Source organism: Ornithorhynchus anatinus, chromosome 20 (genome assembly GCF_004115215.2).
Source record: "Ornithorhynchus anatinus isolate Pmale09 chromosome 20, mOrnAna1.pri.v4, whole genome shotgun sequence".
NCBI lineage: Eukaryota > Metazoa > Chordata > Mammalia > Monotremata > Ornithorhynchidae > Ornithorhynchus > Ornithorhynchus anatinus.
Window position 1 is genome coordinate 10,741,854 of NC_041747.1, and position 13,619 is coordinate 10,755,472.

A 13,619-nucleotide genomic window follows, 5' to 3' on the forward strand; every position below is an offset into this window, starting at 1 on the left:
TCAATTAGAAGGTCACAGCCTAATTTAATGCTTTGAATTTTACATGCAGAAAGTATCCCCCATCTTTTCATTAATGGTGATGAAGTCCCCGCATTTACTGCCTCAGTAACTTTCCATTAAGATGGATTTCCCAGAAATTATCATTCAGATTGAATTCCCGGTTTTTGATTGTGCTTACCAATCAGAGTGTGAATAGTTCATTCAGGGACTGTCTGATCGACAGTATGAAAGTACTTCAGAAAAGCTGCCTTTTGGTGAAAGAAGGTCCAGTGTTGTGATTTATCAAAAATAAGCAGGGAAGAACGCGAGTCGCTTTATCGAGATTTGTAGGAAGATCACGGCGTACACACATGCACAGACACACATGGGAGAGCAGGTGTGTTGTGAGATTGTTTACCAAAAAGCTGTTATCACATGTGCCTGAACTGGTTCGCCGTTACCATCGGAATAATGAATCTGGGCATCTCCCTTCTGTGTACATGCTTGTTTTTAAGGGCGGAAGGCAAGGGTGGCAAGGCCTCTGAAGATCACACCATCGGGTCTCGGGACCCGAGGCACTATCATTCCAGTTCGGTCCCGGTCCCCATGTCGGTGGACAGTCCCGTCCAGTCTCTACCTGGCTCGTCCGGCAGGTCTCCGTCCCTGCACTCCGTGTTCAGTGTGGACGAGAGCAGCGGCCTGCCGTCGCCACGGAAACAGCCTCCTCCCAAACCGAAGAGAGACCCCAGCACCCGCCTAAGCGCTTCCTACGAGGCCGTGTGCGCCTGCTTATCGGCAGCTGCTAAGGAAACAGCAAGAGAAGGTTAGGCTCCGCTGGGGGAAAGCATGCCTCGGTTTATCGGTGTCTCGATTTCCAAGCTTCAGGTATCCTAAAGCAGCCTCATCTTCCCAGTATATTCTCAGCAGACTTAGTCGGTCAGTTGTACTTATTGAGCGCTTACTGCGTGCAGAGCACTGTATCAAGCATTTGGGAGAGTACAACACAATGATAAACGGACGCATTCCCTGCCCACAAAGAGCTTAGTCTAGAGGACCTAGGACCACTGTTGGTTTTTCCATGGCTTCCAAAGCATTCAGTGAAATAATTTTGGCGTTATGTTCTTAGCCTATCGGGAAAATTCTATTCATGCTTTTTCGATCCCATCCCCATAACCACTATTTTGTCACTAAATGGATGACTTCAAACTAGAAGAATTAGCAACTTTTCCCCATCAAAAGTGGAAGGGTGTTTCTGCCTCAGTAACCTCATCTGTAAACTGAGGATTAAGACTGTGAGCCCCGTATGGGACTGGACGCAGTCCAACCTGATTAGCTTGAATCCACCTCAGTGCTTAGTACAGTGCCTAGCACATAGTAAGCACTTAAATACCTGAAAAAAAACACCCCTGCACTATGGATCAAGTGTCAGCCTCAATCAATCCCACAGTGGTATTAATTAGGCACTTTTTATGTGCAGAGCACTGTACTAAGCACCTGGGAGAGTGCAGTAGTGTGACATTTTAATTCTGGAAACATCCTCATTTCATCTAATGAAGCATGGTTCAAGCCACCATGATTCCTTTCTTGTGGACTATATGGTTATTATCTGATTTGGCATGATCACAAAGAGTTAAAGTCCTTCACAGCACCTAAGATCAGAAACAGTTCAGTCAATCATATATCAATTGTATTTGAGCACAGTAAGTGCAGAACACTGTACTAAGACCTTGAGAGAGTACAGTAGAACAGAGTTGGTAGAAATGTCCCGCTGCCCACAAGGAGCTTAATCAAACAATTGTATTTACTGAGCACTTACTGTGTGCCGAGCACTGTACTAAGCACTTGGGAGAGTATAATACAGGAGAGTTGGTAGGCAAGGGGCTTACAGTCTAGAGGGGAAGACAAACATTAAAATAAAAAAATACATTATGGATTCATACTTAAGTGCTGTGGGGCTGAGGGAAGGGTGAATAAAGGCTGCTTCCTCCTGAATGAACTTGCGATGGAAATTAAAAAGGGATGATTATACAGGGATAGTACACAAACGTATTTCAGGAAAAGAAGGGGCTGACGCACATATTCAGGAAACACAAGCAGGGTACTAAATATACTATAGCTACTTACAGTAGGGCTTCTGGATAGATTCCCCAGAAGAAATTGTTCTCAAGAGAGATGTTGAAGAAGGAAGAGAGAGAGTTTGTTGGATAAGTTGTTGGAGGTCATTTGAGGTGCAAGCAAGCAGTGTGGAAGAATGCTCAAAAGGAAGATGGAAATGACAAGGAAAAAAAGGGCTGTGTGCCAGTGTCTCAGCAATAAGGACAGAAGCAGAAGAGAATAGGAATTTTGGTCTGAAATCACAGCCAAGACAAGCCTTGAAGAGGAGAACAAATGGAGTCAATGAAGAGCGAGAAACGTAAGTTCTGGGAATAACCGACTGAGCGTGGAGGTCTGTGATATCCCTCAGAGGAAGACCTATTCCTTACTCAGTGATCTCACGGTCTGAGTAAGCTTGCTAAGTGAAATAGTTGAAAGAGCTCACTCTCCTTCACATCCACCTGTCACTCCATCAATGGCATTTCTTTGAGCGACTATTGAGTGCTAGGCACTTACAAAGCCCTTGAGACAGTTCAACAGTACTAAAAATGCCTGTTCCCTACCCTTAAGGAGTTTGCAGTCTAATGGGGAGGAAGACAAGCAAGTCTAACCAATCCTCAGGTACCAGACCCAACGTGGAACTTCCAGAGTAGGATTTCTGAAGCTGTCTGATGTCCTCTTTCACTTTCAAAGGTGGCAGGGTCTCCATTCTGGAAAGATTTGAGTGACAGCCTCCCTCATGGCTTCTCAACAAAAGCCCAAATAACCCAATTCCACCCTGCTGTCTCATTCATTTTTCTTTATCTTTTAACAAAGCCAATTTCAGGGTTTTTTTGCTCCAAAAAACTCAAAAGCAAATTGGATTTAGAAGGGAGAGATTCAAAGAGAAGGGTAAAGGAAAGAAATGACACCGTAGAGTCATGAAAAGAGGGTGTGCTGAATATGGACCCGTAATAGTTGCTACTGAATAAGTGCCTACGATGGACAGTCACCAAATGAGGTACAGGATAATCAGATCAAAGATAATCCCTGTCTCATAGTCAGAAGTTGGGAGAAATGGATATTAGTCCCATTGTACAGAGTACAATGAAGTAGGCTCAAAGAGGATAAGAGACTTGCCCATAGTCACAGTAAGCTAGTGGCAGAACTGGGATTGGAACCCAGGTCTCCTGACTCCCACGCTCTTTCCACTAGACCACACAGCCTCCTGGGAGTAGCAAATACACGATTAGAGGCCTTTTTCCAAGTTACTGGTTCTCATGAATGCAGAGAACATGGAATGAGGGATGAGGGGCATCTAAATAAACCTGATTAAAGATTGATCTAAGAGATATTTGATTAGAATTAGTTGCTTGGATCCATCAAGCTATATGAGGAAGGGGAATAGGTTGTTTTTTTTAAAATGTAATTCATTATTTGATGCTATGCGCCACACACTTTACTAAGCACCCCATCTGAATGGGCAGAATCTACAGAAGGGGATAAAGGAGAGGGGAAGAATTATTTTTAAAGGTGTGGCAGGAAAAAAAATGGATATTGTGGTGTTCATTGAGTATTTACTAAATGCCAAGCACTGTACTAAGTGTTGGGCTAGATATAATATCATCAGATTCCAAATGGGTCTCACAGTCTAAGAAGGGAGAAGAGATATTGAATCCCCATCTTGTAGATGAGGGAACTGAAGCCCAGAGAAGTCACAGCAGACAAGTGGCAGAGCTGGGATTAGAACCCAGGTCCTCTGACTCCCAGGGCCATGCTCTTTCCACTAGACCCCACTACTTCCTATAGAGATGAAGTGAGAGGAGGAAAGACTGACAGAATCAGGTTCATTCATTCATTCATTAGTATTTATTGAGCACTTACTATGTGCAGAGCACTGTACTAAGCGCTTGGAATGAACAAGTCGGCAACAGAGACAGTCCCTGCCGTTTGACGGGCTTACAGTCTAATCGGGGGAGACGGACAGACAAGAACAATGGCAATAAATAGAGTCAAGGGGAAGAACATCTCGTAAAAAATGGCAACTAAATAGAATCAAGGCGATGTGCAATTCATTAACAAAATAAATAGGGTAATGGAAAAATCTACAGTTGAGCGGACGAAGGTTCGCTCAATCAGGTGAGGTTCCTTCCCCCCGTGAAAAGCTGCCTCCTCCCCCCGACCCCATCCCCAGTCACCCTAGTAAGCAAAAGGAAGGAGGGAAGATGTCAGAAGTGAATATATATGTGTGGGACTGAAGAGAAAACCTGAGGAAGAAGTCAGAAGGTAGGAGAAGTTATATGAGGAAGGGAAACCGTTTGTTTTTGTTTTTTTAATTGTAATTCATTAGATGCTGGTATGTGCCACACACTTTACTAAGCAATTGGATAGATATAATGATGATATTTGTTAAGCACTTACTGTGTGCCAAGCACTGTTAGAGCTGGGGTAGATTCAAGGTAGTCCCACATGGGGCTCACAGTCTTAATAACCCATTTTTCTAGGTGAGGTGACTAAGGCCCAGAGAAGTTAAGTGACTTGCCCAAGATCAAAGCAGACAATTGATAGAGCCAAGATTAGAACCCATTTTCCTCTGACTTCCAGGCCCGTTTTCTATCGCTAGGCCATGCTGCTTCCCAGCTATTTCACAGCGTTACAGTGGAAGAATAGATACAAGTTGTAGGTTGCAGAGAGCTGAGGGTTAATGGTTTCACTTTTCCCTTTAAAACAGCTAGGAATGGAAGCAGGAGCACATAGAGGAGACCAACAACTATTTTTAAAAAACAATAGTTAAATTGTGAGCAAAGAATTGCTTGTGGAGGCGAAATGTAGTTATTCAAAAGTAAATTAAGGAGTAGGTTGAACAAGGAGGATGATACAGAAAATGCCAGGTGATCCCTTACTAATAACGGTGGTATTTGTTAGGTGATTACAATGGACCGAGCAGATACGATATTATGAGATTGGATACAGTCCCTGTCCCCTGTGGAGCTTATGTCTGGTATATCAGAGAAGCAGCGTGGCTCAGTGGAAAGAGCCCGGGCTTGGGAGCCAGAGGTCATGGGTTCGAATCCCGCCTCTGCCACTTGTCAGCTGTGTGACTGTGGGCAAGTCACTTAACTTCTCTGTGCCTCAGTTACCTCATCTGTAAAATGGGGGTTAACTGTGAGCCTCACGTGGGACAACCTGATTACCGTGTATCTTCCCCAGCGCTTAGAACAGTGCTCTGCACATAGTAAGTGCTTAACAAATACCAACATTGTTGTTATTAGGGCATAGGCCCTTCTCTCTCCACCATCTCCTCACCCTTGCCCTCTGGCCATTACAGATCCAAACTGCCAAAACATAGTGGAAAGAGCACAGGGCTTTCTGACCGTGGAGGACTGTGTTCTATCTTGACTCCACCATTTGCCTGCTGTGTGACCTTGCGCTAGTCACTTAACTTCTCTGTGCCTCAGTTATCTCACCTGTAAGATGAGGATTACGACCGAGTGCCCCATATGGGACATGGATTGGGTCCAAACTGATCAGCTTATACCTACCCCAGAGCCTAGTACAGTGCCTGGCACAAACACTTAATACCGTAAAAAGTATTTATCAAATGTAATTATCCTCATATTTTGATGTCTACCCTCCCAATGAGACTCTCATCCCCCTGTGGGACAAGAACTGTTTCATTTTACTATCATCACTATTATTACTTTTATATCATGTCTATATCCAGTATTTAGTTTAAGGAGTCTCCCTGCTATGCAGCAAACCCCTAAAGAATGAAGTCACATGCAACCAATCTGTGATATTTATTGAGCACTTACTGTGTGCAGAGTACTGTACTAAGTGCTTGGAAGAGTATTACAGAGTTGGTAGAAATGTTCCCTGCCCATAGTGAGCTTACATTCTAGAGGGCAAGACAAATGGCCACATCAAAGCAGCCCCATCACATCTGGAAAGTCTTTTCGCTTCTCTAAGATTGCTGCTTCAGACAGGTGCAGCGTGAGTGAGGAGAATAACCCCAAGAGAGAGGGACCACTTAGGGCAAAACAACAGACCATCGACAACACCTCCAAGCTCCTTATGACCTCGGCAAATACGATACTCCTCTAAATCTATGTTGTGGAACAAAGAGGATTTAAAGAACACATGGCAAAACTAAAAGGGAGCTCAAACAAAAATCAAAATGAAGATCCTAACAATCCCTAAGTAGTATTTATGGGTCTACTACACCACCATTAAATAAAGATGACTCCACTCATCACAAAGGATTCTTATAGGGATGGCAATTACACTTCAACAATCTCCTTAATAGACTATCACTCGTGGATGCTGGCTAAAGAATAATGTGCATGCCAACCTGTGAAAAAAAATGCCTATCATGCCAACACTTCCTGAAATCAACCCTGCTGCCAGAGCCATGAAAAATGGCCAAGATCCTGGAACTTTATGGTATGCCATCTCACTTCCCCTCTTTGTAAATTATTTTAATATCTTCCTCCCGCTAGTAGACTGCAAGCTGCTGTTGGGCAGCGATCATTTCTACCAACTCTACTGCACTCTTCCAAGCACTTAGACCAGTGCTCTGCATATCAGAAGAGCTCAATAAATACCATCACTTGAGGTAGTCTGATTTGTAGCCTCTAGATGCTCTTTTTCCACTTATGAAACACTGAAGAAATACCATGGAACTTCAGCTAGTTCACCATAATCATTGTCTTCAAGAAGATGGGGAGAGAGAGCTGAATAGGGAAAGGATTGTGGAATCTCACTGCTCTCCAGTGCTGACTAGATACTCCATGACTGAGCGAGATGAGAGAATGAAGATGGCAGGGGGCAAATGACCATCGCCAAGATTAATATCATGCAAAATTCTCAGCCCTGAAGTCTTTATGAAGGGATTGATTTTTAGCCATCATTGACAGGCGACTCCATTCTCAGAACCCCTTGTCCAAGAAAATGTGTAGGTCATCTAAAATTGCTTATCAAGGTCAGTCAAGTGCTTCAAACAGCCTGAAGATGATCAAAGGTATAAAGTTTACACCTGGACAATCTTATACACAGTCATGGATCTCCATCAATGATAGAAGGTTGAATATCATCTCAGAATTCAGCTACTTGACCCACTGTCTAATGAAGCAAGGATAGGAAAAGTGGTAGAGACACAATCATGTAGGCGATCATGTCCCCTGGAAAATTAAGAGTGTATTGTCAATGCAGCAAGATTCAGGACAAATTGGAGATCTGTAAAGCAGTTTTAGGGTCCAACCTTCTAGGTGGCTGAGACTTGGGACAGTCACAAACTTCACACCCAACTTCTAGATCCAGTTCTATCAGTGGCACTTATCTCACTTATCAAATGACAAGGCAGAGTACCGATAATAAGCAGTTCACAAGCACAGAAGCAATAATACTCATTGCCTCGCTCCTCTCTGGAAGCAAAATGGATGACACCACAATACCCAGGGTACCCCTTGTCTTCAGGGATGCTTGATAGTTCAATTCACATTTTCACAACAGAAAGAACTGACATAGGTAATTTCTAAATTGCAGCTTCTGACATTGTGAATGAACTTACCAAGAGAGAACTCAGTATGTCTTGGGAAAATAAGAACCACTCAGCTATTAGTAGGCATTTCTTTGTGTGCATTTTCAGGCAAGTTGGGTGCACTGAGAATTATCAAAATTTGCCCTGGAAAATAATGTGCTCATATTGGCTTATGTAGAAAATTTCATGGTGTTCAGATTAACTTGCCAGAGTGCCAATTAGTTACCAAAATAGGTTAACCCATTTCCATTCGTATCTTGTGATTTAGGCTGCTCTTAACAATTCATTGTGTGATTTAAATGGTAGATAAATGTGCCTCCCTTGATTAATTGGATTAGGTGAACATGAAGATTTTATGCTCTTAAAGGCCAAGGGCATCGAATATCTGAAGTGGTTTAGACAAGTAAAAAGCCCTGGAAAAAATTCCGGATTTTGAGTAATGGCAAAACATGCTCAGATGTTATTCTTTAAAAAAATGACTATTATGCACAGAACTGACATACCATTTAATGCAATTGACTCAGAGTATTAGCTACAGCTCCACTAGAGATGAATAAAAGTATTTTTCATGGGAAGAACATATGTTCTTTTTACCAAATTATTAAAGTCTTTACAGATATATTCCATTTATTCTTTTAGTCAGCTTGACTAATGCTCATTGATTTCACACCTTGCTATGCCTGATTTTTATTTGGTTCTTTTCTACCACTTTCATTTGTTTTGGTATTTGAGTGATATTTTATGTGTTTGCTCTGTGCTCATTTTGTTTTTAAACATGCTTTTTCACTGTGAATTATGTGTTTGTTTTATGTGTCTAAATTCATCTAATGCTCAATATGATACTTTCAATCTCGGGTTCATTTTCTACTGCATCCAGTGCATGTTTTCAGTCTGAAGAATATTTATTTCTACCTCCTTCCAGCTATTCTTCCATTTCAGACAACCAAGACTTCAGTTAGTCCCAACCTTTAATAAATTGGACTGGTTGCAAACATACCATTCTTTCATGCTGAAATACAAATTACTCTGCTCCCTCCAATATCTGACTAGTCTTTCCTCTTCCCCGCCATAATTTCCCTCACTTCTGAGTCACCCATGCATCTGAGTTCAGTATCTGCTAAGCAGTAAGCTATGCACTGCATTTCCCACCCTGACAGCATTAAAGTCCAGATTTGAACATTTGGTTGTTTCTCCTACTTGTGATTTTAGGTGTCTGTCCTCCCCTGCTAGATTTCCCACTCCTTGAGGTCAGGGGTCCTGTCTACTTACTCTATTGTACTCTCCCGAGCATTTAATAAAGTGTTCTGCACACTGTAAGCCCTCAATAAATACCACTGACTGACAGCTGAGGGTTAGCCTTCTGGGAGCTGATAAAAATGTTATCTTTTCATCCAGAAGCAGAAAATAGTGTTTATAAAGAGACGAGTCACTGACTTTTCTCCTCTGCACCTGTGGAGATCGAGTTGAGCTCAGGACCAAGGGCCCGAGCCATCCTACGGAGTGAGGAAAAAATTCAGAACACAGGAGCCATAAAAACCGTGTGCCCCCCAGAATCGGTGGGACAAAGTGGTACTTGTCAGTTTCTGTATCTCATCACCGACCCCCTCTTCTCCCCCCGCTTCAGTTTTGACACGACCCAGGCCACACAGCGACGACTACAGCACCATCAAAAAGATCCCGCCACGAAAGCCGAAGAGGAGCCCCAACACAAAGCTCAGCGGCTCCTCGGAGGAGATTTCCGTCCCCAAGCCGGGAGAGGCGAAACCGCCGAGCGCTCACCCGAGAGCGGGTCAGTGGGATCCCGGGGTGGTGAACAAGACCCCGTCAGTGGACGGACCCCCTCAGCCCGCGCTCGTCTTGTCCGTGTCCCAGGAGGAAGAGGACGACACTGAGCCGGTCTACATCGAGATGGCGGGGAATGCAGTGAAGCATGAGCCCGGCGACGGAGTCTGTCCGGACCAGGTTGAGTCCGTTTATGAAGAGATGAAATACTTTCTGCCCGAGGAAGGTGAAGGCGGCTTAGGAATGATTTCAACTGTCCCTGCTTCTCCCCCATTGTTTCTGGAGAACAGGAAAACCATAAACCTGGAGGGTTTTGACTCAGGAGGCCAAAGAACAGGGAGCTATAAAGACACCTGTGTCATCCCCCCACCTTTTCCAAATCTGCTTCCTCACAGACCACCGCTGCTCGTGTTCCCCCCGACACCTGTGACCTGCTCTCCGGCGTCGGACGAGTCGCCCCTCACACCGCTAGAGGTCAAAAAGCTCCCCGTCCTGGAGACGAACCTCAAATACCCTGTCCAGACCAAAGGCTCGAGCCCCGTGTCTCCACAGTACTCCAAAACCCAGCGAGGAGACAGCGACAGGCCAGCGTCCCCAGGTCTGAGCGTCTTCAGTGTCTCGAGCAAAGTGTCCCCTCCTCCAACACCTCCTGCTCCCCCACTGCCTCCGGTTCCTTACCGGCCTGCCACCCACTTTGCCTTTCCCCCAGAAGCCCCAGCGCACACAGGGAAAGTGTCTACGGACTCAGTTGAAGCTAAAGGACCTCAGCGATCCAATCCTAGTCAAACAACGGGCTCATCTGGCCCGCTCCCCAAGCCGCCTTATTCCCCTGGGAAGGTGGCCCGAGCTGACCCCAGGAAGACCAATTCCAATTCGTCCCTGCCACTGCCCTATAGCCCTCCTAATGGGAGACCTTTGTCCAGCCCCCTTGACGAATTGGCCAGTCTGTTCAACTCAGGGAGGAGCGTCCTTCGAAAGTCAGCTGCGGGACGGAAAATCAGGGAACCCGAAGGTAAGCAGACTGGGGAAATAGTTCACCTCTTCTATTCTGTAATAATAGTAATGATATTTGTTAAGCACGTACTATGTACCTGTCACTGTACGAAGCGCTGGGATAGATACAAGCAAATCTAGTTGGACACAGTCCCTGTTTGTTCCATCCCTATTTGTCTGCTGTGTGACCTCGGGCAAGCCACTTAACTTCTCTGTTCCTCAATTACCTCATCTGTAAAGTGGGGATTAAGACTGTGAGCCCCATGTGGGACAACCTGATTACCTCATATTTACCCCAGAGCTTAGAACAGTGCTAGGCACATTATAAGCGCTTAACAAATACCATTATAATTAAGTGCTTAGTACAGTGCTCTGTACACACTAAGTGCTCAATAAATATGATTGAATGAAGTGCTGGAGTAGATACAAGATAGGTGGACACAGTCCATGTCCCACATGGAGCTCACAGCTTAATCCCCATTTTACAGAGGAGGTACCTGCGGCACAGAGAAGTGAAGTGACTTGCCCAAGGTCACACAGCAGTCAAGCAGCCAAGCCGGGAGTAGAATGCAGGTCCTCTGACTCCCAGGCCTGTGCTCCTTCTACTAGGCCACATTGTTTCTAAGCATGGCCTACTTAAAATTCAAAGTTAAATGACATTATTCAAGGAAACATGTTCTAATGCTTTTTCGCATAGGTTCTATTTTCCCATCAGCTGAATCTTGTTTGTTGCTTTTCCTGGAGGCTCTTTAGTTTTTCATATTTCCCTGGAAAGGCAGAGGCTAGTGCTAGCCCACTATTTATTTAGTAAGGGATTACATATACAAGTTTATGTACATATAGTGGTGCTTCATTTTGAACAATATACTAATGGGATCATGAATCAGCCCCATAGCTTCATGGGAAATGTATTTTCTCCTTTTCTTCTCTGCATTTCCTTGGTCAACATACCACAAAAGCTTTTAGGGTTTGTAGACAGGCAGTTTTCACCAAATAAGACAGCACAACCAATACTGACCTCCCACTCATGGAGTTCCTGAAGGATCTCCATGAGAAGAGACGCAGCGTGAAGTAGTGTGGCTCAGTGGAAAGAGCCTGGGCTTGGGAGACAGGTCATGGGTTCGAATCCCAGCTCTGCCACTGTGTGAGTAAGTCACTTAACTTCTCTGTGCCTCAGTTCCCTCATCTGTAAAATGGGGATTAACTGTGAACCTCACGTGGGACAACCTGATTACCCTGTATCTCCCCCAGCACTTAGAACAGTGCTCTGCACAAAAGTAAGCGCTTAACAAATACCAACATTATTATTATCTCCAAGTTTCTCCATACAGTCAAACTGACTCAGCAGTTGCCAGAATCTGAGTCTACCAAGTGCTTTTGTGAGGACTGTGAAGTAGTGGAGAGAGTTTGATATCTCTAATTGCAGTTTTCCTGAATCAAAGAGAACACACAGTCAAGGGGCTAAGCATGCCATGAGGAGACAGAGTCCTCAGAGACATAGTCATTCATTCATTCCAATCTATTTATTGAGCATTTACTGTGTGTAAAGCATTGTACTAAGCACATGGGAGAGTACAATATAACAACAGAAATATTCCCTGCCCCCTATGAGCTTACAATCTAGCGAGACAGAGGGCCGTCAGAGACTTTACCACCCCTTCCCTGGTCCCAGAATAATTTGTTGGAGCAGGGGAGAGGTCTCAGTCTCACCCCTCAACCTCAAGAATGCCAGTCAGCATGACATGACACCATTACACATCATGTATATTAAAATTGGATTATATAGTATACGTACACATACACTATCAGAATGACCTGAAGTAAAAGTTTATATAAGAGAAAAAAATTGAAAGAATAATAATGGTAATAATGACAATAGGCATTAAACGCTTACTATGATTGTACTCTCCACTGGGGTCGATACAAGATAATGAAGCCAGGCACAGTCCCTGTCCCACAGTTTAACAGGGAGAGAGAACAGGTATTTTATTCCCATTTTAAAGATGACAAAGAGAGGCATGGAGGAGTTAAGGGACTTACCCAAGGTTTCACAACAGGCAAGTAGCAGATCTGAGGGAAAAAAAGCCAGGTCCCCTGACAACCAGCCCTGTGCTCTTTCCACGTGGCCAGGTTTCCACACTTGTGAAAGTACCTGGTAAGTGTACTCTTTAAAGTGAACCCTGTAAAGGTTTCTGATATCACATCTCATCCAGAAGGCCTTCCCTGATTAATCTCTCACCTCATCCCCCCCCCCCCCAACCCTACTTCACCCACTACTACCACATCAGCACTTAAGTCCTCACCGAACAATAGGTAACACTTTATATACATATCCTCAAGATACACTGCTTTTCCTCATTTTCATTGTTGGTCTTCCCCCCGCAGATTACAAACACCTTGAAGGCAAAGATCAGGTCTCCCCACTCCATTGTACTCTCCCAAGCACGAACCATTATGCTTGAGCGCAGGTTAAGTGCTCAAGAAGTACCATTGATTGATTCTCTAGCCCTTCGGGCATTACTAAATTGCTCCCTAAAAGAGTGGCAGCTCTCACTGCATCAAGCCTGGCTTTCTAATCTGATTTTTTTTTTTAAGTTAGATAAAACTCAACCTCCCCAAGTAAGTCCACCCACCTCCACCCTTACAGTACCCTAGAAAGAAGGTTCAGTTACACATTATGTATCATTTTGGAATGGGGAAAGTAAGACAAAGAATACCTTTCAGCAGCAAACCGCATAAGTGAGACAAGCCTTTCAGCCTTTTCAAAGAGTCTACTTCTAGAGAGACCGTGACCCTCTAACAGCCCATATGCAGCCACTTCCACCAGCTTAGGTGAAACCAATTATCAGAATAGAGTAAGAGAGCCAGATTTGCTCTGCCTGATCTCAATAATTGCTCCAAATCTCCAATTTATATTAACTAATGAAACTCAACCGTCAGAGAGAAACAGCTCCCAGCTGGGCAAGGAGGAGAGATGTTTGCTTACTTACTTTTGAAACCACCAAAACTCAACCAAAAGACTGTTCCTTTGAGGATTCTTCTCTGATGCACAGGCTGAAGGAAGTGGCGTTTACCAGACACTCTGGAATCAATGCTGGGTTTCAGAAGTAGATAATCCTTCAAACCGGGACCCATCCCTTTCTCCTCAATAGAATAATAAAACTAGCTGTTGTGTAACTAACACATTACTGCATTAGGTTGCAATTTGAGCTCCCTACAGTGTGTCACAAGACCCACCCAAGACTTGCTTGTC

General features: G+C 44.2%; 1 protein-coding gene and 1 long non-coding RNA gene across 4 annotated transcripts in view; one reads left to right on the top strand and one right to left on the bottom strand.

Moving 5' to 3' along the window:
* Positions 1-13,619, top strand: part of MYO16 (myosin XVI) — a 247,065-nt gene that overhangs the window by 219,933 nt on the left and 13,513 nt on the right. For all 3 annotated transcript variants that reach the window (XM_029047892.1, XM_029047891.1, XM_007668660.3), the window contains 2 exons: positions 495-802; positions 9,216-10,385. In XM_029047892.1, coding sequence (XP_028903725.1) covers positions 495-802; positions 9,216-10,385 — 1,478 coding nt within the window. The remainder of the gene's footprint in view (positions 1-494; positions 803-9,215; positions 10,386-13,619) is intronic.
* LOC120638001 overlaps positions 1-13,619 on the bottom strand; it is a 34,246-nt gene that overhangs the window by 11,450 nt on the left and 9,177 nt on the right. The gene's annotated exons all lie outside the window — the stretch shown is intronic.